This window comes from Salarias fasciatus, chromosome 3, assembly GCF_902148845.1.
Source record: "Salarias fasciatus chromosome 3, fSalaFa1.1, whole genome shotgun sequence".
In the NCBI taxonomy this organism is placed as follows: Eukaryota; Metazoa; Chordata; class Actinopteri; order Blenniiformes; family Blenniidae; genus Salarias; species Salarias fasciatus.
In genome coordinates, this window is record NC_043747.1 from 4,766,821 (window position 1) to 4,792,791 (window position 25,971).

Genomic DNA, 25,971 nt, shown 5'->3' on the forward strand with positions numbered 1-25,971 from the left:
GATGCGCTCCGCAGGCCTGCCGGCCCAGAACGGCCACGTCGTGAGGCGGGAGGACTCCAGAGGGTCCCTGTTCATGGAGCCGGGGACGCCGGACAGCCTGGAGGTGAGAGGAGGAGGAGGAGGAGGGCGAGGCGAGCCTGGTAAACACGGGCTGGAGGGTTCTCTGGAACGGGCGCGGCTCGCTCTCCAGCGCCGCTGTATACACACGACCGCCGCCTGTTTGCCGGGATTAGTGAAGCCGGGATCGGTCAGGGTGTCGGAGGAGACTTTTGACGTGACTTTAGTCTCAGATCCTGTTGGGGAAAGTGCTTCGGCTGAAGCTCCAGGCCGTCCGGCGGTCAAACCGACCAGAGAAAGCAGAGAGTCTGACAGTAACGATGTGACTCGGTCGTGTTTCTCCAGCAGTTTATTGCGTCTCAGTGCACAAACACACCGTTTAGTGACGCTGTGCTTGGCCTGCAGCTGCAGCGCCGCTGCTCCACCCTGAGCTGCGGCCCCCTGCCCCCCCCCGGCGGCCGGCTGGGCCTGTACGAGATCCGGGGGCTGCTCTTCTGCTTCCTGCACATCGCCAAGACGCTGTCGGAAGGTGGGTGCTCGCCCGGCGCCGCCCCGCCAGAGCGAAGACGTTTCCTTCTCACCGCCGGCGCTGCTGTTTTTTTTTTTTTTTTTTCGCAGACACTCTGATGGCCTACTGGAACAAGATCGGCCCGCAGGACATCATGAACTTCCTCAGTCTGCTGGAGTGAGTAACGTCTGGCCTGTTTATGACGCGGCGACCGCCGCCGCTTATGCAAAAAAAAAAAAAAAAAAAAAACCCGCGGTGACTTATCAGGTCCTTATCAGGCTGTGACTCTGACCCCCTGCAGGACCTGCCTGCTGCAGTTCCGATACGTGGGAAAGAGGAACATCGGCAGGTAAAGCCGCCGCGTTGCGCCACGTCCGTCTCCTTGGCGAGGGCCGATTGTAAAACAACAGTCGTTATTTTGTTCCTTTCCAATTCGACAATGAAGAAACAAACAGAAACACAGACCAGTCCTGCGGATCAGTTGACAGTTTTCTGTAATTTGACGCCACACGACGCGGCGTGTCGGGTTTCCAGGCCTCTTGAGTCCATCGCTTGGCGGTTTTTTTTTGTTTGTTTTTGTTGTTGCGCAGGAGCCAGGAGGCGTGCACGCCCAAGCTCTTCTCCTCAGACAGGAAGTCGCAGACCATGCCGGCCATGCGCTGCAACCGCGCCAGCTTCATGCTGACCAAGATGCAGCAGTTCTCCACCATGGAGGCCTCGCTCACCCTCAACATCGGTACGTGCTGCCGGCCGGCCGGCCCGGCCGGCCCGCTCGCCATGCGCGTCGATCCCGGAACAGCGACCGGCGGCTGGAATAACGGCCTGCGAACACGAACGCCGACCGAGACGGCCGCGTCACGCCGACGGGCATTTCACCAAGAGCAGCAAACTAAACACGGAGGTCATCGTTCTAACATACGACCCAACGCTGTGTGTGTGTGTGTGCGTGCATGTGTGTGTGTGTGTGCATGCGCGCGTGTGTGTGTGTGTGTGTGTGTGTGTGTAGGAACGGGCCCGTCTGAGGCAGAAATCCACCACCAGGCCCTCCTGGAGGGGAACATCTCCACCGAGGTGTGTCTGAGTGTGCTGGACGTCCTGTCCCTCTTCACCCAGTGTTTCAAGGTCAGAACACACACACACACACACACACACACACACACACACACGCACTTCTGTAAACATCTACTTGCAGTGTGTAGTGGGGTTACTCGGTGACTTCTTTAGCAGAGCGACGGAGCCTTTCCACTTCAGAGACACATAAAAGTGTGATTACAGATCGTGACTGAGACGCAGAGCAGACCCGAGCGCCGGCGCCGACGCTCACGCTAACCCTTCCACCGGACCAGAGAGCAGCGCTGTGGAGCGGCGCTTGGATCCGCATTTCTAAACTACGTCTTGTTTGTTTTTTTTTTTTCGTGATGAGCTGCACAGCAGGAACGTAAATCTGCTGAAGACATCTTCACTTTTGCGTGTGCCGTCGGTCACGATGTGGAGCCAGGGGTGTTTCTGCGAGTGTGTTGTGTTTGGAGAAACACCAGAAAACACACCCGGCCTCCTCCTCCTCCTCACACCTGCCGAGCTGCGTGACCACGGCGTTCACGCACCACTACACCGACTGAAACTTGGCTGCGTGTGGCATTGCGTTGATAGCGCGGATAAACATCTCAGGCGTTGTTGTCGGATGGGCCCGGAGGCGACGCCGTTTCTCGTGTTTTCTGCTGGAGCCGAACCGTCACTCGTCGGCGGAGCGCTGGTTAATTCTCCCCACATGTCAGAGAGAGAGAGGGACGAGCTTTCAGCCGCAGGAAATGTTCAATATGTGTAATTATCATTCTGCTCCGCTCCGGCTTGTTTCAGCCATAACTCAAATCTTTTCACAAACCAACAGGGAAAAAAAAAACTCTTTACTTTTATACCTGTTATAAATATTTCTTGAAAGAAGTTTGAATTTGACTAAAACATAAATTCAGCTAAAAATAATCTCAAGTCTCTGACTTTCCGAATGAATCTGAACTGTAAGCTGAGCACTGTTTAGTTTCCATAATTCACAACAGAAACTCATTTAATTTATATATTAATCATCACTTTATAACAGGTCAAATTAAACAACCCACTTAAATCATATTTGCTTTCTGTTAACCTAAAAACAAACTGAATTCAATCTCCTCCTCCCAGGTGCATAAAGAACTCTCTGAATATTATTAGAATTAAGTCTCATTTTTCTGTTTGAAAACAATATTTTTAACACAGACATTGTGTTGAGTCGGTCTACATGGCGCTTTATTTTGAAAGAAAATCCAACAAGGTGAAAAAGGAAGTTCTTTCTCTGTGTTTGATTCCCGATCAAAACGCTGTGGTCAGAGGTCAGTGTCTGCAGGAAGTCTCCATGCTGGAACTCCCAACAATGACTTTAAATTCAACTTCTGGACTGATTGACGGACTGATGGATGCTTGATGTCCTGGACTGAAAACTGGCTTGAAATGCAAAACAACATTATTTAAATAAAGCAAATCAAAGCGTCATTAATCTTGGCGATGAAGTGATTAATCGTGATGTAAAAAATAATCAATCTTTTGACAGCCCCAGAATAAATCCATAAATTCAGAAAAATGCTATAATTACAGCTATGTTGATTTAAATAATTAACAACTTTAATGATAATAACAATGAAACAAAATACAAAGACAGCGTTTCTCTCTTTCCACTGTTTCTATTTCTGATGATCAAACTGCTGGAAACCTGCAGAAAGTCTCTTCAGCCTCGGTAGCCTGTAGAGTTTTTGGTTTCTCTGTTGCTTGGCGCTCGGCGTGTTGCTCCACTCGGTTGCTTCCCTTCGTTTTCAGACTCAGCTGCTGGACGGCGACGGCCACAACCCGCTGATGAAGAAGCTGTTCGACGTCTACCTCGCCTTCTTCAGAGTGGGCCAATCAGAGGCCGCCATCAGACACGTGTTCGCGGCGCTCCGGGCTTTCATCAACAAGGTGTGTGTGTGTGGGGGGGTTCTCTGTGTGTGTGTGTGTGGTGAGCTGATGAGGCGTCCCCCCCCCCCCCCCCTGCCAGTTCCCGGCGGTGCTGTTCAAAGGCCGCGTGACGCTGTGCGAGGCGCTGTGCTGCGAGGTGCTGAAGTGCTGCGTGTCCAAGCTGGGCTCGCTGCGGGCCGAGGCCTCGGCGCTGCTCTACCTGCTCATGAGGAACAACTACGAGTACACCAAGAGGAAGACCTTCCTGCGCACGCACCTGCAGGTACCGCCGCCCCGCCCCGCCCCGCCCCGCCCTCGCTCCCCCCGCCGAGTCCGCCAGGAGACACCGCCCCTCCTCTCCCCTCCAGATCATCATCGCCGTCAGCCAGCTGATCTCCGACGTGGCGCTCACCGGCAGCTCGCGCTTCCAGGAGTCGCTCTCCATCATCAACAACTTCGCCAACAGCGACAAGGTCATGAAGGTAGGCGGCGGCGGCGGCGGCGGCGGCTGAAGCCTTCTCGCCGCTCTGCGCTCGCTCCTCACCCTCCTCTCTCTCCCTCTCAGTCCACAGCCTTCCCCTCGGAGGTCAAAGGTCTCACCAAGCGCATCCGCACGGTGCTGATGGCCACGGCGCAGATGCGCGAGCACGAGAAGGACCCGGAGATGCTGCTGGACCTGCAGTACAGCCTGGCGCGCTCCTACGCCAGCACGCCCGAGCTGCGGCGCACCTGGCTGGACAGCATGGCCCGGGCACACCTGAAGAACGGCGACCTGTCCGAGGTGATATGATAATTACCAGCAGAACAGCTGTTCTCCCGTGCTGACTTCGGTTGGCATGTTCTTCCTGTGCTTCATTCAGTGTCTCCTTTTTTTCAGTGATTCTTATACAAAGATACGTGATTTTTCCTTTCGGTTTTTTTTTCCGTTTTCTTTTATTTCGTTGACCCAAAGCGACCCCGCATGTTTGTGTTCCAGCTTCTCATGTTTACAGTGTGTTCAGTTTATCATTGAGTGAGATCGTGAGAACGCTCATAGAGGTCAAAGGTCAGGGGACTGCAGCCAACAGCTTCTCAGCCCAGCCTCTAAAATTAACCCTGTGGCCCGATTCCTGATCAACACACAGTTTCTGGACGTTATGAATGATGAAGAAAGGCTTGATCAGTTCAGATGAGGTTATGTTTCCACACTAACGGGAGTCAAATACAGTTTTGTGCATATTTTATGTGATTTTGTGCCTTTTTCAACTCTGAAATGTTCTCTCAACCATCTGTTTCTGCAGGCCGCCATGTGCTACGTTCACGTCGCTGCGCTGGTTGCTGAATACCTGCACAGGAAAAGTAAGACACACACACACACACACCTTTACAACCTGATGTAACTAGTCACTGGATGATTATTCCTCTCTAACAAAGCCGCTGATGACTGACGTCAAACTTCGGTGTAATTGATCCCTGCGGCGTTGGCCTCCGCTCCGACCGCAGTGATCTGTTTGAGTTTATCTGGACAAAGTTCTTCCGTTGACTTTCTTCCCTCAGAGCTGTTTCCCAGCGGCCTCGCTGCCTTCAAGAGGATCACGTTCAACATTGACGAGGAGGCGGCCATGAAGGAGGACACGGGCATGCAGGACGTGTACTACACCGAGGTGCGGCGCTTTTGGTTTCCAGGCGCACTTCGACCCGCATCGCCTCCGGAGTGACCTCCGACCTCGCTCCTACGTTTCAGGAAGTGCTGGTGGAGCACCTGGAGGTGTGCGTGGAGGCGCTGTGGAAGGCCGAGCGCTACGAGCTCATCACGCACGTCGCCAAGCTGGTCATCCCCGTGTACGAGAAGCGCCACGAGTACGAGGTACTCCTCCAGCTGGTTTGGCTGCATTGCACGCCGCGCGCCGCGCTGTCAGTCTCAGAAATATGCTGAACGACGAGCTGGAATGGTTCAGACTCGCCGAGCGCCGCCCTACTGACCCAGACCCTCTCCGGTGACTCATTGTTTTATCCCCCTCAGAAACTGAGCCGGCTGTACGACACCCTGCACCGAGCCTACAACAAGATCATGGAGGTGATCCAGTCGGGCCGCAGGATGCTGGGGACCTACTTCAGAGTGGCTTTTTACGGACAGGTGAGGCGAACTGGCTCAGGTAATCTGATAACCAGCCCCGGAGCGTCACGTTGACGTGACAAACAGCCAAACCGTGCCTATCCTGCAGACCGGGGACCGGATAAACCACTGTAACACTGAAGCATGACGGCTTTGGATTTAGCTGCTGTTTGTGACAAGTGGTGTGGTTCATTTGTTATTTTTACAGCAGACATCATCTCAGTAATCCATCATCCTGTCATCACTGATGAACACAAACAGCTACTTTTCCTTTTATGACAAAAAAATACCAACATTCTTCACATTAAAAAGATTTTTGTTCCATCGGTGTGTTTTTTTTATTAATTATGATTTCGCTGCGTTTCCACCAGGGCTTCTTCGAGGAGGAGGATGGGAAGGAGTACATCTACAAGGAGCCCAAACTCACCGGCCTGTCGGAGATCTCCCAGCGCCTGCTGACGCTCTACGGCGAGAAGTTTGGACCCGAGAACGTCAAAATAATCCAGGACTCCAACAAGGTGCTGTTAGCTCGAGTCAGGATGTGAGGCAGTGTGTGCTTTTGGACACGTTTGGGCTGAACGCCACCTCCGATCCCGCAGGTCAACCCCAAAGACCTGGACGCCAAGTTGGCCTACGTCCAGGTGACGTTCGTCAAGCCGTACTTCGAGGAGAAGGAGGCGCCGGAGAAGAAGACCGACTTCGAGAAGTGCCACAACATCGGCCGCTTCGTGTTCGAGACGCCGTACACGCTGTCGGGGAAGAAGCACGGCGGCGTGGAGGAGCAGTGCAAGAGGAGGACCGTCCTCATAAGTACGACAGGTTTAAAAATGAAAAAGAACGAAGCCGAGACGTGACGTGACGCGGCGCTGCCTTCCCTCCAGCCGCCAACACCTTCCCCTACGTGAAGAAGCGGGTGGAGGTGGTGGCGGAGAAGCAGGTGGAGCTGAAGCCGGTGGACGTGGCCATCGACGAGATGCGGGCGCGCACGGCCGAGCTGGCCAAGCTGTGCTCCAGCCAGGAGGTGGACATGATCCAGCTGCAGCTCAAGCTGCAGGGCTGCGTCTCCGTGCAGGTGGGCCAGATCCAGCCAGCGGCCAGCGATACGACGGCAGGCGCAGGTTTCTCCTGCTCGCTCGGACTGAGTCAGTGTGTGTGTGTGTGTGTGTGCGCGTGCGCGTGCAGGTGAACGCAGGCCCCATGGCGTACGCCAGAGCCTTCCTGGATGACAGCAAGTCCAGCCAGTCCGGCAGCAAGAAGATGAAAGAGCTGAAGGATGTCTTCAGGTAGAAATGAGGAAGTTCGGTTGATGTTGTTGTTTTTGCCTTTGGGGCCTGATTCAGCATGTTTTTGTTCAAGTTCAAGTTCAAGTTTATTTATATAGCACATTTAAAAACAGAAACACACTGCCCCAAAGTGCTTTCCATGATTGTTAAACCGCCATTATATAATGAAAGGTCAACTATAATAAACAATAAACACAAGACTAAAACAAAACCTGGTAATACAATAAAATTACAATACCAAAAGCCTTCAAATCAACTTGAATTGAAAGCCAGTGAAAAGAAGTGGGTTTTCAGCAATGATTTAAAAGACTCAACAGAGGAAGCATGTCTGGTATTAATAGGAAGAGTATTCCAAAGTTCAGGGCCTGCAACAGCAAATGCCCGGTCCCCTCCAGTTCTTAGATTAGACCATGGGATGTCCAGAAGAAGTGGGTTGGAGGACCTCAAGGTGCTTTGTGGGGTACGCAGCGTAATCAGCTCAGTTAAATAAGAAGGTGCGAAATTGTGCAAAGATTTAAAAACCAGCAGCAACATTTTAAATTGGATTCTAAAACTAATAGGAAGCCAATGAAGGGAAGCTAAAACTGGAGTGATGTGCTCCCAGCGTCGAGTTCCTGTAAGCATCCGAGCTGCAGCGTTTTGGACCAGCTGAAGCCTGCGGATAGAAGACTGGTCCAGGCCGTCATACAAAGAGTTGCAGTCGTCAATCCGGGATGAAATCAGTGCGTGAATGACTTTTTCCAGTTGATTGGGAGGGAGGTAAGGCTTAACCTTCCCCAAAAGTCTCAACTGGAAAAAGCTAGTTTTAACCACTGAACTAATCTGTTTTTCCATTTTAAACTCGCTGTCAATATAAACACCCAGACTTCTTACAACAGGGCAGCAATAAGATGACATTTGCCCCAGCACACCATTAAATGTAGACAGAGCAGATTTACCAAAGGTCACAATTTCGGTTTTGTTTTCATTTAAGTTGAGAAAATTTAGTGACATCCAGTCTTTAACATCTTTAAGACATTTTTCCACATTTGTAGAAGAGTTTGCCTGGCCACTTCAGCAAAACAATGAAATAAAATATTGTATTTCCTGAAAATGGATCCAAGAGGCAACATATACAAGGAGAATAGAACTGGCCCTAGAATTGAGCCTTGAGGCACACCATAGTCAAGAGGGACCTTTCTAGAATTAAAAGGGCCAACATTAACATAGAAGGACCTGTCTGCCAAATACGACTGGAACCATTTGAGGACTGTGCCTTTGATCCCCGCACAAGACCCCAGACTCCAGACGAGAAAGTAAAATGTTGTGATCTACAGTGTCAAATGCTGCTGTAAGATCCAGTAGTATCAGTACAGAGGAATTACCAGAGTCTGCAATTAAAAGAAGATCATTAAAAATACGTAAAAGGGCAGTTTCAGTGTAAAGATTTAAAACCAGACTGGAATGTCTCAAAGATATCATTTGATTTAAGGTGCTGAAGAAGCTGAACGTAAACAACCTTTTCTAAAACTTTTGATAAAAAAGGCCGTTTCGACACTGGCCTATAGTTTGATAAGACTGACGAGTCCAAGTTTTGCTTCTTTAAGAGAGGCTGTACAGCAGCGTTTTTAAAAGAGATTGGCACATAGCCCTCTAGGAGAGATCTATTTATCAGTTTTAAGATGAAGTTACCCACAGCACCAAAAGCATCAATAAAAATCTTGGCTGGTAAAATATCTGAAGGGCAGTTTGACACATTGAGACTATAGGTTGTGTCACTTAATTCAGAAAGGGAGACGGCCTCAAACTCTCCCAAAGCAGCTGAGCACAGAGGGGCAGTACTGGGATCAGATGAATTGCACACAATTGAAGAGCGAATAGAGGAAAAAAAATACAAAATTTGTCACAAAGAAAGGGGCATGGAACAATACCAGAAGACTCAGGAGGATTAACGACCCTATTTAGAACATTGAAAAGAGTCTGTGGGTTGTTACAGTTGTTGGACACAAGGTTAGACATATGCTGAGTCTTTGCTGTCTTGACAGCCTTTTGGCAGTTCGAAAGACTGTAACATCCTCAAAGATCCGTGAAGTCTGTCTTTTTTCCATTTCCTTTCTGCACGGCGACATTCGCGCCTGAGAGCGCGAGTAGTAGCGTTATGGCAGCACAAGGGAGAGGAAAAACCACAGAAAAACCACAGCGGTTGTTGTTTGTTTTTGTTTTGTTTTGTTTTTTTCTTCAGGCACTTCGTGGAGGCCTGCAGCGTGGCCCTGGACATCAACGAGCGGCTGATCAAGGAGGACCAGCTGGAGTACCACGAGGGCCTGAAGGCCAACTTCAAGGAGATGGTGAAGGAGCTGTCGGAGATCATCCACGAGCAGGTGACCCCGCCGCCCTCCGCCCGGCCCCGCCCTCCGCCGCCGCCGCCGCCGCCGCGTGACGGATGCTGATTAGCTCTGATGGAGCTCTGAGACGGGAAAGCCTTTTAATTTAGCCCCGCCGAGAACTGAATTTCCTCTGCAGCGCTTCCTCCGCAGCATGGAACTCTTTGAAAGGAGTGCTCCGTGAAGTCGCTGAGGGTTTCCGCTCTCTGCGTTCTGTTCTGCTAACGTCTGATCGTCTCTTCTCTGAACTAACCGCTGTGGTTTTTCTCTCCCCTGTGCTGCCAAATAAGCTCTGAGGATCAGCAGGTAACGTGACGATTCTGCACCGACCGCTGAAAAACCGTCTTCCTGAGGTTAGAAATGGATGCAGGCGTTGTTTAGGGCGAACCCGCCGACATTCCCGTCGCCTCTCTCAGGTTCCAGCACGCACGTTCGGTGTTTACTTGAGCGGCCCGTTCACGGAGCGGCCCTGCAGTTTGAAGAGGTTTGTGATAAGCGGGGCCGATGACGCGTTCCACAACAACAACCTCACCCGCCGTGAGGCGTCGGCGTGAAATTGGCCTCCGATACGATCTCCGAGACTCTCGCGCGCGGACTTCTGAGCGCAGACCTCCACTCGCTCGCCGCTCGGTCCAGACCAGATCCTTTTAAGGCTGCAGAATGCTTCGGCTCCTGTAAACGCCGGCCGGGTTATTTACTCCGACTGCGAGGAGAAGGAAACTCTGCTGAATCACGTCTGTCCTGGAGCCTCGTTTCTCAAAGCCCTGATGACTCCGCGCTGCACTTTAATCACATTACGTTCGCTCCGCTCAGATCGTCCACGGCAGGGTCATTAATTCTGAAACGACTGGAGCGTTTCTCCGATGTGGAAAAATAACAAAATGCACAAACATTCTCATCAATGTAAGGCCGCAATACGGTTAGATCAAGTCGTTTTTAGGATAAATTGGTGAATAAATGCATGTTTAAGATTTTAAATTTTAAAGTAAATGTGAAAACGAGCAATAACATTGAAAAAGTTGGAAATAAAAGTGAAGAACTTGAGTTTTTTGACAATTGATGGATAAAATACATTTTAAAATGAAATACAATTTTATTCACTGTTGAATTTTTGATATTAATGAAGAAATTCTTTGACAAAACAGAAAAAATTTGGAAAATAAAAATGAAATTTCTGAAAACAATTGACGTCTTATTTATAATAAAGTAAAAATGCTAAAAAAAAAAAACTTGTCATATAAATTTAGTCTTTTCAGAATTGATGTTTAAGAATCAAGGTTGGATTAAAAGACGAGGATGAAGTAGAAATATTCAAAGAAGAATAGAATAAAATTTGACGACGGTTTAGTTGATATTTTTGACAGAAGAATGAAGAATATTTTTAGAATAAACAGAAATGTTTAAGAAAAAGTAAAATTATGGGAAAAACCTTCAGTGTTTTGGATAAATAAAACATTTTAGACACTATAATATTAATTTTGAAGAGTAAATATCAACGTTGTTGGGAATAAAGTGGAATATACTGACAATGAGAGGTTTTTTTTTTTTTTTTACAAGGTAAAATTAAACTTTCAAGAGTAAAATTGTGAATCAAGTGGAAATTTTGACAGAAACTGAAAACAACACCAAATGTTTAAAGCAAAGTTAAACTCATCAGGAGTGAAAATTAATGACTTTTTTCTGGAATTAAGAAGAAAAACAATTTGAAGAGTAAAATGTAAAGGTTGCATCGACAGAGGTTAAAGGTCAGACTCCAGGTTGGAGCAGGGTCTGTGGCCTCTAAGCGACGGGATGGTGTTTTCTGGGGCTGCACCGTCGGTTCTCACAGCCGTCAAACAGCTTGAGAAACCAAAAAGAAAACCACAAAAATGTGATTTCACAACCTGTGTCTTGCTGCGGCGAGCGGCGATGACTTCCTGGATCTGCGTCTTCACGGTTTCTTCTTCTTCTTCTTCTCCCCTCCGGCTGCAGATCTACCCGGAGGACCTGATGCGCTCGCTGCTGCAGAACTCGCTGCACGTGTTCCGCGCCATCAGCGGGACGTCCACCGAGCTGGGCTGACCTTTCACCTTTGGCCGGTGAAGCGGGACGCCGCCGCCCCGCCGAGTCACGCTCGGCTGCACCGCACTTTCCCTCCGCCGCGCCTCTGACCGCCTGCGAACCTTTGAGCAGTGTTTCCTTCCTCTTTCTGCGCCGCGGCCTCGGAGATCTATGCACCGTCCTGCTCGTCTGACCCCTCCTGACCCCTCCTGACCCCTCCTGACCCCTCCTGACCCCTCCTGACCTCCTCACCTCCTCCTGCCTGCTTAAATTGTCAAGATGTCAATCTTTGCGTCGGCTTTTATTGTCTCGCCGCGGCGTTCCAGATAGCGGCGACAACAAAGTGTCGGGATGGCTGCGGAGGTCAAAGTGCAATCTGGAACAGGTAGAGGTCACACGACGGCGGAGAATTCAGAGCTGCGATCTGCGGGCTCCATCGCCGCCGGAGTGGGAGAGGAAAGACATGAGTCGGATAGACAGGTGTCTGGATGTCGTGTTTCCTGAAACAAAGAAACGAGAACCTTTAGTTGATGCCGATCTACATTTCCAGGTTGTAGAACATTTGAAACTTTATCTTTTATTTAAATTTTAAAGCTACTGAGTTTCACTTCATTGGTTTTTATGGGTTTTTTTTTTTTTTTTTTTTTTTTTTTTTTTAATACAACGAATTTTCTCACTTTTCTTAAATTATTTGCAAGATTGAAATCAGGGCTTTTGTTTTGGAACGTGCAGCGGATACAGGAAGTGGTGGAACCTGGACAAATAGTGTGATCTTTTTTATTTCTCAAAGAAGTTTTATTGAATCAGTATTTTTGAAAAGTCAGAGAAGTGACGTAGATCTTTAGGAAGCATCTCCCTCCTGATTTTAGTGAACTTTAAAACGGCGACGGCTCCGTTCACACGAGGACGTTTTCAAGTGAAAACACCAAATAAACAACTCGGACTCTCCGGTGAAGTGAGGACTGAGGTGGAATAAGGTTGTTCTTTTTTCGTCCTTCTTGTGGATCCTGGTGCTGAGAACCTCTCGGATCGATTTTTTTTTTTTTCATCGTCATTCGACTCGCGCTACCAGAAAATCCTGTTTTCGTTGTCGTTGTCACCCCGGATCGTTGGACTGGCGGCCGATCGGGAGCGTCAGACTCGTGTCAGTCAGGGGAAAGTGTTTCGGCTGTGCACGTATTCTCCGCGGTTGTGTTGCTGTGATGTTAAAGCTGCTTTGGCTGGCAGGAAGCGAGCTTCCAAAACAATCAGCAGAACCTTTCCTTCAGTCTGTGTGCCGTTTGAAAGAGAGACAAACTGCTTGCGGACAAACTTGTGACCTCAGTGCAACGACGGCGTGAACCCGGCGGAGGAGGATGGAGGCCTCCTCTCATCCAGTGCCTTCTGTGCTCCACTCCACTTTTTGTTCCCCCCTCCTGACAGGAAGTCTCCTCACAGTATTTCACAAGTGCTACACTGAACCCAGCAGCGGAGGAAGAATATTTAAGCTGATGTAAATAGATCCGTGCTGTAAATGAAAGTCTGTATTATACGTATTTCCTCCTTTCAGGGTCTGTCCTGGCAAAGAGTCAGTTTTTTTTTTTTATTATTATTTTTAATTTTACTGCACTGTATACTGAGGTGCAGCTGCTTGTCAAACTTACTTTGTAAAGTTTTTTTTTTTTTTTTTTTTTTTTTTCAAAATAAAACCTGTGGGGAAAACAATCCGACTCGTTTCTATGACTGAATGCACCTCGTGTGATTATTCGACTAGTTTGTTTGTTTGTTTATTGTTTGTTTATTTGTTTGTTTCTTTCGTTTAAAACAACAACACAAAAACAAAAAAATGACGAAAATACAACAATGTCAGTTTGGACACAAAACAAACGAAAGAAAAGGAGCAGAAAGAAGAACAATCTTATTACATCTGCCCCTTTGCATACAAATTATTTAAACTGATACAAATGAACAATACTCAAAAACTCAATTTCACTCAATCGAATTTTTCACCGCAACAACTTAGTTTTTCATTTTCATATTTATCCAACGTGGATTTTTTTATATATGTTTCTGAAATGTCATAATTGTTTTGCACTCTTTGGTTTCCTGTTTCAGAGCATTCCATAAGTTCACTCCTTTCACCGCAATGCTTCTTTCTTTCATTTTGGTTCTGAATCTGGGTTTTTTTTAACACGTCTATTCCTTTAAGATTGTATATACTAGTTCTTATTTCAAATATAATCTGAAGATTTGCAGGCAATAATTTCCACTTGGCCTTGTACCTTGTCTTTAGGATACTTAAATCAACAATGTCTTGGAATTTCAATACTTTCAGTTTGATAAACAATGGATGAGATGGTTCTCGGTAATGACTGTAATTATCCTTAAAGCCCTTTTTTTGTAAAATGACAATTGTCTGTAAATAGGTTTTACATGTCGTGCCCCATACTTCAACACAATAAGTGAGATAAGGTAAAGTCAATGTTAATAAAGCACAACTGTTCAAAAAAAAAACTTAACTCTGTGTAACACAGAAATGGCTTTCCCAACTTTCCCTTTGGTGTAATTTATAATCTATTTACCTATTTCGAGTTTTACTTTCACTTTTTCCTTTTTATTATTAAACAACAGAAAATGTGTTTTTTGGGGGATTTAGGATCAATCCGTTTAGATCAAACCAGAGTTTTATTACTTTCAATTCTTCGTTCACCACTTGTGTGACTTCTTGTATGCTTTTACCTGAATAAAATAGTGTGGTATCATCTGCAAATAGAATTTTCCCAAGGTTGGACACTTTGGCAAAAATCATTTATGTACAAAATGAATAATTGTTTGACGTCGAAACACAAACCGGAAGTCAGGTTTTTTTTTTTTTTTTTTTACTATTTCTAATTAAAAATCACTTGAATTATCAAGTCTTGAGACAGTTAATGTTTGGTTATCTGCATCTTTTGTCCCCTCACAACAAATTCAAGTCAATTGGGTAAAAAAAACCCTCAAATGTTTTTTTTTTTTTTTATTAGATCAGCTGCTATAATTCCAATAAATCCTCGTGAGTTCTTTGGTGGAGTGTTCCGCCTGCAGTTTTATTTCCATAAAGCGCTTTAACTTTTCAACTGGCTGAACTGCTGCACAGCTGGGCACAGAGGAGGAGAGCAAAATGACTAATAAACCTATAAATGATGAATTAATCCGCGCCCGTGGGGTGGTTCTGATCCAGCGGGAGTTTGCATGTTCTACTCTGTTCTCAGTGTTTTTATTACAGCCTGTAAATCCACCCCAGCATTAAACCTCATTAAGCCATTAAGAGCCTGATGTCTTCCTGGAGGCTTTGGATTCCCCGCTCTTAACATCCCGCGTGCGTAAAGTACTCTCTCTCTCTCTCTCACTCTCTCTCTCTCTCTCTCTCTCTCTCTCTCTCTCTCTCTCTCTCTCTCTCTCTCTCTCTCTCTCTCTCGTGTGTTTAGAGTTGCGTTTTCCTTGATGTCATCAGAGTTTTTCTTTACCTCCCACTCGCGCTCCACCCCTCTGCTGCTTCCCGGCAGCCCGGCTGTGACTCTGCAGCCAGTCAGGACGCAGCAGGTCGATCCGGGCGCGCGCTCCGCCACTAGTCTCACTCCCTTCTGTTTTCTTAGTCTCAACTCTTTTCCTTTCTTTTTTTTTTTCCTTCTATAAATCTCTGACACGGAGTTATCGATCCTCAGTTCCTTCTTCTTTCCCTGACTCCCAGCCGGAGAGGAGACGCGCCGAACACATGGAATAAAAGGCGCACGGACTCATGAGGGCAGCATGACGGTTACGCACCAAGTTTACGCGCTCCTGGCCGCCGTCTCCTCACTGGGATTCCTCTGCAAAGCAGGTAAAGAGAGTAAAATCAACAGTTTATCACCTCTTTCTTGACGGCTGACCCATTTCACTTGACCAAAGTTCAACCGGGCTTCCTGACGCACGTCCGCGCTCTCGTCCTCTCTGTTTATTACTCGGATCTTCTCGAGAATAAATTAGGTTACAAACTCTTACAACTCGGGTGGATTCATTTGAATTGATCAGATGATAATTTGTGGAGATATTCTAGTTTTTAATCGGTTGTCTGGGAGCTTAATGCATTTAATTCACTTTTTCTTGCTTTGTTCGTCAGTCGAGCGTCAAAAACAAATCGTGCGAAATTAAAGACAATTAAAGGATATTTCATAATATGTGGGGGTTTGTTTCCAAATCAGTGTGTTTATATAATTGACTGTAGTACATCAGCTTATTTATAGTGCATTGTGAAGTACAGAGTACTTTTTAATGCGGGATGTCTCAGGAAACCGGAGCGCATTAAAAGAACTGGAGTTCTTATTATTCTTTAGACTCAGCGTTCACCTTCTGCTAATGAACAAAGAAAAAATAATCAACCCCAGATCTCTGGGTTTCCGGAAAACAGTATTTAAAGTCTGAATTCCTGCTCCGCGGGACGTGTTGTCATCTGGCGTGTTCGGTTTTCATCATCTCAAGTAAACAAAACAACACTTCTTGTATTGCTCTAATTATCCTTACAGAGCAACATAATGCAGCGCTGTGTAATGACAACCGGGGATAAAGCTGCAGAGCATCAATAGACAGAGATACATTAAAGACAGCACACAAATCAAAGGTCTTAATAGCTTCCATGCTGATGGATTATCTCATAGTTTTCATATGTTGCTTGGCCTCATCTGCAAAGATGGAGAGAAGTGGTTTCTCATTTGCTTAACAGCATTTGTGAATATGCCATTTGGCTAAAAGTATCATAAAGTTAACGATAAAGCTTTTTTTCCCCCTCTCTCACTCCAGGAAAAGTTAGCTGTGAGTGAACCAGTGTGCGTAAAATCAGGATTTATTTCTATGCAGGATGTCTTTGTTATTCCATTTTTATGGTGTTTATGCAGGGAGAAGGGATGTTAGGTCAATGACCAAGAAAGAAGCATCTCTTCCTCGAAGTAGGATAGTTTTCAAGGGATGTTTTCAACATTAGATACACAAAATTATCGTAAATTGAAGCCTTATAATTCAGAGAGAATAAAATTTGGTATGAAATACCAAACTGAAGATGAATTGTTTCAGTCAATTTATTTTGGATGCATTATTTAAGGTGCAAAAGTCTGAAAAGTTAAGGCCGTTTTTATCAGATGAGATCATTATTGCAGAGTTTTTGGATATGAGCATCTTATCAATGTCTTTTGAGACCCTTATCAGCAAATGTGAGACGAGAAATTCCTTCAGCTTTTTGTCAATAATCCAGTCAAAATGGTGAGCGCATCTGATTTCGCCATCCTTTAGTGACAATTACTAAGTCAGTAATCTACAGATATATTACAATAAATAGCAGGGATGTCACAATATGTAAGAGTTTGCATGTCTTTATGTTCAAGCCGAGTCCAGATGCAGCAGAGAAAGCATTGATCAAATCAATAGATAAAGGTTTCTGACAGAGAAAAATGTTAAACATTTCCTCATAATGTTTAGAAATCATGTGGACAATCTGTGAAAACAAAAAAAAATTCCTGTGTTGTTGTATTTTATTAGCCAAAGATACACTTTTAATGTGCCAAGTCTTTTTTTTTCACCTAACAATGAATTTTAATTATTAAAAACACCTCTGGTGAAACAGCCTTAGGTGAACAGATCAGTTTTATTTTTAGATATTAAATATTCAAGTAAAAAATGCAGAAAATTAATATTAAAAAGGGAAAAAATAAAAATAAAAATCATGTCTGTTTGAGCTGTTTGGTTCTGTCCCTCTGGATCAGATTTGTATTTTTCTTTCTTTTTATGAGTTCAGTAATCCTCACCTGTGAATAGAATATCATCAGTGGGTTTGGGGGACTCGCTCCCACAGGTTAGCTTTATTATCCTGTATATTAAGGATGTATTTTGCTGTGTAAACATGCACGTAGCTCAGTAATAAGAGAGCTGTACTGTCCCATAGTGTTTATTCAAAGCCATTTTTGTCAGCGGAGTGCTTCCTGCAGTTTGTGTATACAGATCCACACACAGGGCTTCCTGCACCTCCTGTTTTCGCATCACAGCATGCTCAGCGCCATGCCACGCTTATCCCCACTAACCCTCCACCTCATGCGGCATAAGTCAAGTTTAGAAACCCCTGGAAAACTGATGTTCACTGGGACATGTTGATACTTGAGGAAAAAGGTGAAACTCTGACTGAATTTGCGAAAGAGTGAGTGAGCGACAGCAGTTTCAGTGGAAAGCAGTGAGAAAAGTCTCGTTTCCCAGTTCCCAGCATTCACCTGACACCGTGTGGTTACATGGGTGGATTTAATTCAGAATTGGTTTATTCCCAACTACACAATTCCGAATTGTATTCCTGAGCTTGGTGTTTACATGGGGAAAACGAAGGACTGAATCCTCTGTCCCTCTGGGGGCAGCGAAGCGTTCTGATTGGACAGATGCCGGACGTGACGTAAGACACCAACCGGAAGTAAACAAAACATGTTAGCGGCGATTTTTCTCTTCCTACTTTCTCGATTAGCTTTGAGGCTGCAGCTTTGAAAATGTCCGCATTGTTATACTCCAGTTCATCCGCTCTCTTACTTATATCCAATTCTTCTCAGCCTGCCGTTAAATAAATCCTCTCTGTACGAATCGAACCTCGGACTGCGGGCCGCCATCTTTCAATATTACGTCATCACAGCGGAGCATGCGCAGAACGGACAGGCCGGAATGAAGTCGCGCCTAATTAGCATAAAACTCTGTTTCCAAAGGAGAATAAACCCGCCGGTCTGTTCGGATTTAAAGTTATTTCTGAAAAAGGTTTTCAGGCGTTTACATGGTGATTTTGGAGCAGAATTAGCCTTCATTCAGATTTAAAGAGGAATAAAAAGTCCCATGTAAACGCACTGACAAGCGACACACCTCCCGCTTGAATACTTCCTGAGCATCATAATCCCAGATTACAATCTTTATAAAGAAGAAAAAAATGCAAATTTTGTTAGTAAATATAACTAACATATTGGATTTGTTATAATACAAGAGAGTTGTTTAAAATCAAGCAAACCCCATGATTTGCCAATAACGTAATAAAACAGTTATTTAGCCATTTGAACCAATTTCTCAGCAGTTTTGCTTTTTTTATTATTATTATTTGTTAGCTGCCAAACAAATAAATTCCAATCAGTTTAGCATTTTATTCTTCCAATATTCATTATTGTGAAAAAAGATCAAATAAATAATAAAGTAAAACTGAGCCAACAGTGAAGTGTTTGTACAGTGCTATTTCCCACTTCATTAATGGTCTAACGTTATTTCTGACATTTTCTTGACTCCTTTATTCAAACTGCTGAATTGAATTGAAGTGACTTTTCTGTTTTGACTATTTTAATTGAAACATCTTCTCACTGCACCTGTTTCAGACACTGTAATTAAATCATGTCAGCTGGTTTTAGATTTGACTTCTTTGGATTGATCAGAGTAAATTCCATTGAGGAGACACTCTTGGCCTGAAAAATAAAAAGGAGGGGCTGCCAAAAATGTTTCAGGCTATTCACAGTCAAATTCAGGTCTCTGCACGTCTCGCTGGGATCATGAGGCATTCTTTTCATCTGATCCGGTTCCACTGCTTGTTTGCTGAGCCGTCAGACTGAAAGTGTTGTTGAGGTGCTTTCATAATAATACTGAAAACTAAAGCTCAAGAGCAGATACCAGACATTGTTAGCTATGTATCATATAAACGTGGCTACAGATTGCCCAAAGCATGACATTTCTGAGCTTTTCTCCATCTAATATGATGCAATGATATAGATCATAAGATGTAAGATATCTAAACTGAGAGAGAGATTCTTGTTGTCTTTTTTTTTTTTTTTTTTCTCCAAAAAAAATTCCATATTGATCTGACAGTGCAGGTACGTCTAGTGAGAAGTGTGTCAAACTTAATTTTATGGATGTAGTAAAGATGATAAACACTGTTTCTTTTTTCTTTTTCCCAGTTCCCATCTGGGGAATCCTCTCTCATCCTCCTCTCTCGCTCTCCTCCCACAGATCCCCTCCCTCCTGTGTCGGAGATCTCGTTCGAGTGGCTGAATGGCTTCTTCTTGAAGGTGTCCTGGACCTGGGAGAGACCCGTAGACCTCCCCCCGAGCTGCGAGGTCGAGTATTACGTGTATCGGCCAACGACGGCAGCGTTCAGCACAACGGGTCCAGTGAGTCTCTTTCTGGATGGACGGCTCCTCTTTTATTTAAACAGCGATCGCATTTCATACAGCAGCACAGTTCTGGGTCGTATTTGGTGCTCTTTCATTTCATAGTAAATATTTAATGCCAGTAAGAATAAACTGACTCATTCTGACACTAAAATATTAGAGAAAAGTAAATTTTTTTGTGTTTCTGCTGTTTTTGTGTAAATGTGAAAGTTTTCTGAAATGAAAATGCGTTTTCACAGTCAGTGGCTAATCTTTAGATTTCATGAGATTTTAATCTGAGTCTAAAAAAAGATTGTTCCTTCATTCAGATCAATCATTCACAGAGCAGGAAGTGTTTTTAAAATCTCTCCTTGCTTAGGTATTTAAGGTGGTTTCGTGTTGCAGTGTTTAGTCCTCTGAGGTTGCAGGTTAAAGTCCGGGTTCAGGCCTTTCTGTGTGAGGTTTCCAGGTTTTAAAGAATGATGTGCTTTTCTTTGTCATTAGAACTCAGATCTGAGAGTCCAAGAGCAAATAAAATCTGATGAATGAATGAGCTTTGAGTAAACGGTGGATAACCAGACTATCCTGATGGTTTTTACAGATTATTTTAATTCTTCTTAATGCCAAGAATCAAATATGAAGACTATTTACTCTAAACATGTTTTTTGGGTTGGTTTTTTTTTCCCAGCATAGGAAAACCATACTCCAGCAGGACGTTGACAGATACCTGACAGAAGAAGCAGGCTCGGGTCGATGGGACATCGACGTTCAAGTCGTCGGCGTTCCGCCCTGCGACAACTGGAAGAGCAAAAACACCAGCAAAACCGTGACCACGAAGAAGCCGAGAGGTGAATGAAAATGGAGCCTGTGTTGCCGTCCGGCCTCTTCGGGTCATTTCCTCTGTGCCAGTTCGTCATGTTTTTCGCTGATTGTGTGTTTACAGGGGAGCTGGTGGAGGACTTTAAATGCGTGACGGACCCCGACGGAATGAACTGTTCCTGGATCCCGCTCGATCCAGATCTGAACGTAACGCTGTCGTACGGGTGAGGATGACAGAGCAACATGAAGGAAAACACACACACCTTACTGGCATACAGATTAGACTACTTCAGGAAAAAAATGGTTGAATTCTGGATTTTCCTGATATTTGAAACAAACATTACTAACGACATCATTTATAACACTGAAGCTTAGCCTATAAATTATCTCCATTAACTTCATATAAAATTCAGTGAGAAAAATTTAGGTTTTTGAAAATTATACCACCTCCTAGTGGTGAAGGAGAGAATTGCAGTCGATCTTCAGATTTTCTTGCGCGTGCCTTGACCTCTCTTCTCTCTGTAATTGCAGGAGTTGTGAAGAAAGTGAGGAGAATATGACGAGTCTAAAAAAGTGTGACGAGCGTTACGTGGACGGGAAAAGGAACGGTTGTTACCTGAGAGACGAAGACGCGTGCGTGCTCATAGAGACCGAGTCTGAGTTGAAAACCTTCGAGGCTGCTCTCGGTTGGTGCTTCCCTTCCCGCCACACACCTCAAGAAGCTCAAACATGGACGACTCATTTGTTGTTTCTTTTTTCCAGTAATACGTTTGCCGAAGATGAGCATCAGAGAGGACGGAGACCATCTCCGTCTGACGTGGACCAGTCCAGACGTTGGAACGGCTTGTGTTTGGGAATACGAGGTCTGCTACACAGAATGTGAAATACCCAGAGTAAGACATGATCGATCTACTCTCACATTTCAATCAGTGCTGCACAGAGACGGCAGCTCATCTTTAAATATGATCTAAATTCATTCTTCTTTTCTTTCCAGAACTGTCTAACCACTCACATGGACGCCACGGAAGACGGCTCTTTAAAGATTCTCTACGATGACCGGTGTCGCTATGAGTTTAAGTACAAAGTCAAGACCAGCCGTTACTGCATCGAGGTGCCGAGCGATGGCAGCGGCTCCATGACTTACGGTAAATCCGTGGTTTTATCAGTGCTCACCAAGCTCACATCCAAACATGTACACACACATGCACGTCTACACGAGAATTGTGTCATTTGTTGCACAAGTGTGTGTCTATGCAACAGGTTGTATAAATTCTGCATGTGAAATCTGTAACTTTGTGCATATATGTCTTTTTTTTTCTTTTTTTTTTTGCACAAAACTGTGTTTTAAGTGCAACATGTATAATCAGACAGCTGCACTTCTCGCTCTGCAGCAGATCTTCCAACTGAAACATGAAAGAGAAAATTCAAATGAGCATCCGGCCTGAGTGTGAGCTCGAGGCGTTGGAGCCCTCTAGTGGCAGTACTCCGAACGACACATGAGGAGAAAATGGCTTTGTGATCTGATCTATCTGTAGCAGCGGCTGATCGGGAGGACGAAAGGGCCGGTGTTCACGTGTGTCATATGACATGATAAATTAATTAAATAACAGTATGACGAGAAGCTGCATAACTGAAAAACCTTGTTCTTTTTAGTCCCTCAGGGAAAAGGCCCTGCACCAAGCAGCGATCCAGGTAGGACTGATCACAGAATCCATCATATTATTGGATTGAATATAATGAAGATCAGGGTTGGGAAAGTAAAATATGACTTTCACAGGCCAGTGTTGTACAACCAGAGCAGAGCAGTGCAGTTGTGTTGAAAGAAATTTACATGTTGAAGCTGCCCTTTCTTGCAATGAATTGGAAATACTACTTCAAACACCACTGAACCTCCAGGGCTGAAAATGAGAGCCGCTCCGCCCCTGGTCGGTAGGATGACAAACTGTCGTTTTCACCACAGGTGGTAACACTCCTCCCGTCCTGTCCTTGAGCTCCACGATTGTGATCGCCAGCGTCCTTTCAGTCGTCCTGTCCGTCTGCCTGGTTCTGACCTGCTACTGCTTCAAGAGGTGCATCCCTGAACACTTGTTTGTGTTTGAGCTTCTAAAACGTCCAGGAACCAGAATATATACTGACACTATCTGCTACCCTGTATCTTTAATTTACAATGCTGTTTTCTGTTTTTTTGTTTTTCATTTGCAGACATAGAGACATTTTCTGTCCCAGCATCCCCGATCCTTCGGCCATATTTAAGGGAATGATGGTGAACGGAAACAAGGACTTGATGGTGCGGTTCATGAAAAGCATGGCAGTGTTTGCTGTATTTGTGTGTGGCAGTCACTTGAGCTTCGCTCCTGTCCTTTTCCTTTTAGCCGAGCACGTCGAGCCACCTGTACACGCCGATGCCCGAAGCCGTGGAGTGCTGCAAACTCATCCTCGTGGCTGAAAACAGCACCGTCCAGGAAAACTCCTGACTCCTGAACGCTCTCGTGTATGGGATGCGCTTTAGTGGAACTGTTTAAGGATCCTCAGAGGGACGGTGCCCGGTCCCGCCCAGAACAAGAACCTCTCCACCTCTCAGAACCGTCTTTGGAGGGACCTTCGACGTACTCCCCTGGTTTTGCTGCTCCTCTCAGATGGAGACTGTGACAGTGGCGTCCAGCGCCCGAATGGCAGCAGCCGTGGTCAGAAACTGGTTACAGTGTGGCGTGAAAAGAAAAGTCTGTTCCTGCTTCGTATTTCCCTCTCACCATGTGGGTCAACCCAGGAAGGACACGGGTTAGCATGTCAGAGCTAGCTGCTGTTTGATGATGAGTTCATTTCTAAATGCTTGAGCTGATCCGCCGGAGTGATTATACGCCTGCTACTGTAACGCCACAGCCTTGTTTTCATTCTCTAGATTAAGGTACTGTCTATGAATTACGCTGTGATCGATAAATATTTAGGCATGCGTCCCTTTTCTGAGCAGCGGCCGGCTTGATGCTGGATTTATTTATTGATATGTGTATCGATAGTACACTGGTGTCTACTGAAGTCAGCGAACTGGCCGGCGTCATCTTGCAATGCCTGTTTGTGCCACAAGGTGGTGTCGAGAGCCAACAAAGCAGAAGCAGCACAGCAATGGTGGAAAGAGAGGTAGCTACGGAGTCAAGGACGGCACAGCAGGGCCGTTTATCCATCCTTCACACGATTGATCCACTGTGCTTGAACTTTCTTTGGGGAAACGTCTGACCTGAGCCCCAGATTGTTTCTCTCTGTGTTTCTTTGTTTTTGTGTGTGTGTGTGGAAACTAATAGACTTATGTCTTTAAAGGGGAATTTGTAATGTTTGTGTGATTTATTTTTTATTATTTGGAAAACAGGAAAAAGAAAAAAAAAAGATGGAAACAGGGTCTTGTTCAAACTGGACGATAAAATGATTGAACATACTCGAGTGTCGCTGTTGTTTTGGTGTAACCCTCCAGTCTGTCTGTGTGTTTCCTCGTATCCGGTGACACATCACCATGAGTAGCCAGTTCTCTACTTCCTAAAGTACAAGTTGATGTATCATCCACCCCCGAAACCTCAACTTCCGAAATCATCCTCTTGAAACAACACACACACCGTCTCAGCCGGCGAGGATCCCGCGCTTCAGCAGGCATAACGTCCAGAACGGAGATTTGTTCGTGCTCAGGTTTGCCTTGACTCAGGGAGGGGGCGGGGCATGGCGGTCTGACAGGTATCAGCAGGCAATAGTGTGACTCAGTGTGACTCAGGTGAAAGTTTCCTGAAGTACTGGAGCAGACGCCCCCAGTGCGTATAGAACTCATCAGAGCACTCCCTAAGAGTAAGCCCCAGGTCAGATAAGACGTCACACGGGAAGGAAGGTGGCTGTGAAGAGTTCCAAAGGAGAAGAATTTTCCTGCTAGCAATCAATGAGGCAAAGGCAACAATGTTGTCCTGAGCAGCAGAAGTAGCTCGATTATCAGGTGGCCGACCAAAAATATCCATATGAGGGGATGAACTGATGCTTAAACCTAAGATATCAGACACAGACTTCAACGGAGACTGCCAGAAATTAGTTCATTTTGAACAAGACCAAACATGTGAGTCAGGCTGCTGAGGGCCCGGGAGCATCCAGCACGGTTTCAGGCTGCGGAGGCCTTTACTCTCAAATGAAGTCAGTCGTAGCCCGGGCCCGCCCACTGACCTGCTCCCACACGTTTATCAGCCCAAAATCAAGGAGGAGACAACACTGGTGAGAGGTTTAAAAAAATGACTTAGGAAAAAGACAGAAATAAGTACAGGTATCTGAGTAACGCGTTCATTTTGACAATCTGCATCCTTCCTGCCAGAGACAGTGGGGAGGAAGTCCATCTCTTTAAATCTGATTTGTCTGCAGTGAACAAAGCGGTGAAGTTTTGATTCTGCAGAGAGCAAATGGTGTGTTATCAATGCCGAGGTGTTTTATTCCTGCACTCGATATTTCAAACGTTGTGGATGACAGTGATGTTTTTAACAGCCTGATTAGTCGGCAAATATCCTTTTTTCATGAAATTTTCTTTATATCCAGAAATAATGCCAAAGGTGTTCAGAAGAAAAACACATTCAATATCCGTACTCCACTTTTAACCAATTTATTATTGTTGTTGTTGTTTTTTTTATGACATTTTATGTTTTATGCGTTTTTCTTTATCTCTGTGACACCAGCTTCACTTCTATTCATCTAAAATAGAATAGAATAGATGTACATTGCTAATTCTTTAATTTTAGAATCATGGACCGTATTAAATAATCAATAGATCTAACATGATGACAAACTGGACATAAAAAACTCTCAAACTGTGTTGAATCTATTTCCTGAACACACCTTTCAGCTCTCTGTCTCCTCGTCCAATCAGAGCAGCTCTTGCTGTTGCCATGGAAACTCAGGTGCTCCGAAATAAGCCGATGAACTCCGTTACTGCTCACTTTTGGCCCCAACGACGAAAAGAGTTTTCTTTTCAAATCACTGAAGTGATTTGAATTTATTGAGAATTTGTTTTGATTTGCTTGTTTGCTTCATTTTCCTGATCTTCATCAGGTCGGTGACATCTGGGATCATTTATTATCACCTCTTAACTGATCGTTACCGACACAACGGCCTCCACTGTAATCTTTATTTAACCCGTTTTATGGATTTATGTGTGAAATTACAAAGCTGATTCTGTTTTTCTGAGGCAGGTACTTTCCTACTTTCCTCTAACATCAGTTAAGTTGTCTAAATATGTGTGTATTTATTTATCCAGCTGTTAAAACTTCAGTCACAATCAGCCTGTTATTCTGTAATTCTCATTAGATGATTATTATGTGAAAGACACCTGTAATTTATTACTAAAAGTAAATATTATTGAGCCAAATTTCCTTATTATGTGGCAAGATTGTCAAATTGAGTTTATTTTTGGATGGAACAAATCTGCAAATCACTTAAAGTGTTATATTAGAACTGAAAACATAATTAATCTTATGTTTACACGGTTTTCTGCTTTTATTTGCAGTTTGAATAAAGCAGATCTGATGATTAAGTACAATGCACTTTCTTCCAAAGAGGCTTTTTTTGTGGTTAATTGCATAGAAATTGTGTCTGAAAAGGGGCAAATCTTGGTAGTTAAGTGTAATAAGTGAAACCACAACAAGTGATGGCTTGAAAATATTACAAATGATGGTATTTTTAAATTGGGAATTAAATTCAA

General features: G+C 44.9%; 2 protein-coding genes across 5 annotated transcripts in view; both read left to right on the top strand.

Annotated features, from left to right (window-relative positions):
* Positions 1 to 12,944, top strand: part of dock11 (dedicator of cytokinesis 11) — a 33,567-nt gene extending 20,623 nt beyond the window's left edge. For 2 of the 4 annotated variants that reach the window (XM_030085324.1, XM_030085332.1), the window contains 20 exons: positions 15 to 103; positions 463 to 586; positions 676 to 742; positions 867 to 914; positions 1,156 to 1,301; positions 1,572 to 1,687; positions 3,410 to 3,547; positions 3,627 to 3,809; positions 3,895 to 4,008; positions 4,092 to 4,307; positions 4,807 to 4,864; positions 5,063 to 5,169; positions 5,250 to 5,372; positions 5,529 to 5,642; positions 5,993 to 6,139; positions 6,221 to 6,431; positions 6,503 to 6,693; positions 6,804 to 6,904; positions 9,126 to 9,264; positions 11,239 to 12,944. In XM_030085324.1, the coding sequence (XP_029941184.1) occupies positions 15 to 103; positions 463 to 586; positions 676 to 742; positions 867 to 914; positions 1,156 to 1,301; positions 1,572 to 1,687; positions 3,410 to 3,547; positions 3,627 to 3,809; positions 3,895 to 4,008; positions 4,092 to 4,307; positions 4,807 to 4,864; positions 5,063 to 5,169; positions 5,250 to 5,372; positions 5,529 to 5,642; positions 5,993 to 6,139; positions 6,221 to 6,431; positions 6,503 to 6,693; positions 6,804 to 6,904; positions 9,126 to 9,264; positions 11,239 to 11,328 (2,522 nt within the window). In that variant the 3' untranslated portion in view covers positions 11,329 to 12,944. Of the gene's footprint in view, positions 1 to 14; positions 104 to 462; positions 587 to 675; positions 743 to 866; positions 915 to 1,155; positions 1,302 to 1,571; positions 1,688 to 3,409; positions 3,548 to 3,626; positions 3,810 to 3,894; positions 4,009 to 4,091; positions 4,308 to 4,806; positions 4,865 to 5,062; positions 5,170 to 5,249; positions 5,373 to 5,528; positions 5,643 to 5,992; positions 6,140 to 6,220; positions 6,432 to 6,502; positions 6,694 to 6,803; positions 6,905 to 9,125; positions 9,265 to 9,557 lie in introns of all 4 variants that reach the window. The other 2 variants (XM_030085342.1, XM_030085337.1) reach the window with 2 other exon arrangements.
* A 1,951-nt stretch (positions 12,945 to 14,895) lies between these two features.
* On the top strand, positions 14,896 to 23,688 carry LOC115385196 (uncharacterized). Its single transcript, XM_030087174.1, has 11 exons — positions 14,896 to 15,145; positions 19,303 to 19,463; positions 20,131 to 20,290; positions 20,386 to 20,485; positions 20,793 to 20,947; positions 21,024 to 21,154; positions 21,256 to 21,406; positions 21,915 to 21,953; positions 22,222 to 22,330; positions 22,464 to 22,548; positions 22,634 to 23,688. Exons 1-11 carry the CDS (start codon positions 15,076 to 15,078, stop codon positions 22,733 to 22,735), a joined length of 1,263 nt encoding a protein of 420 aa, XP_029943034.1. The 5' UTR covers positions 14,896 to 15,075; the 3' UTR covers positions 22,736 to 23,688.
* Positions 23,689 to 25,971: the final 2,283 nt, after the last annotated feature.

Excerpts from the sequence above, each read along its gene's own strand:
- LOC115385196 (XM_030087174.1), top strand. The coding sequence starts at position 15,076 with ATGACGGTTACGCACCAAGTTTACGCGCTCCTGGCCGCCGTCTCCTCA. Across the intron at positions 15,146-19,302 it reads GGGATTCCTCTGCAAAGCAG|ATCCCCTCCCTCCTGTGTCG; the intron begins GTAAAGAGAGTA and ends CTCCTCCCACAG. Across the intron at positions 22,549-22,633 it reads ACGGAAACAAGGACTTGATG|CCGAGCACGTCGAGCCACCT; the intron begins GTGCGGTTCATG and ends TTTTCCTTTTAG.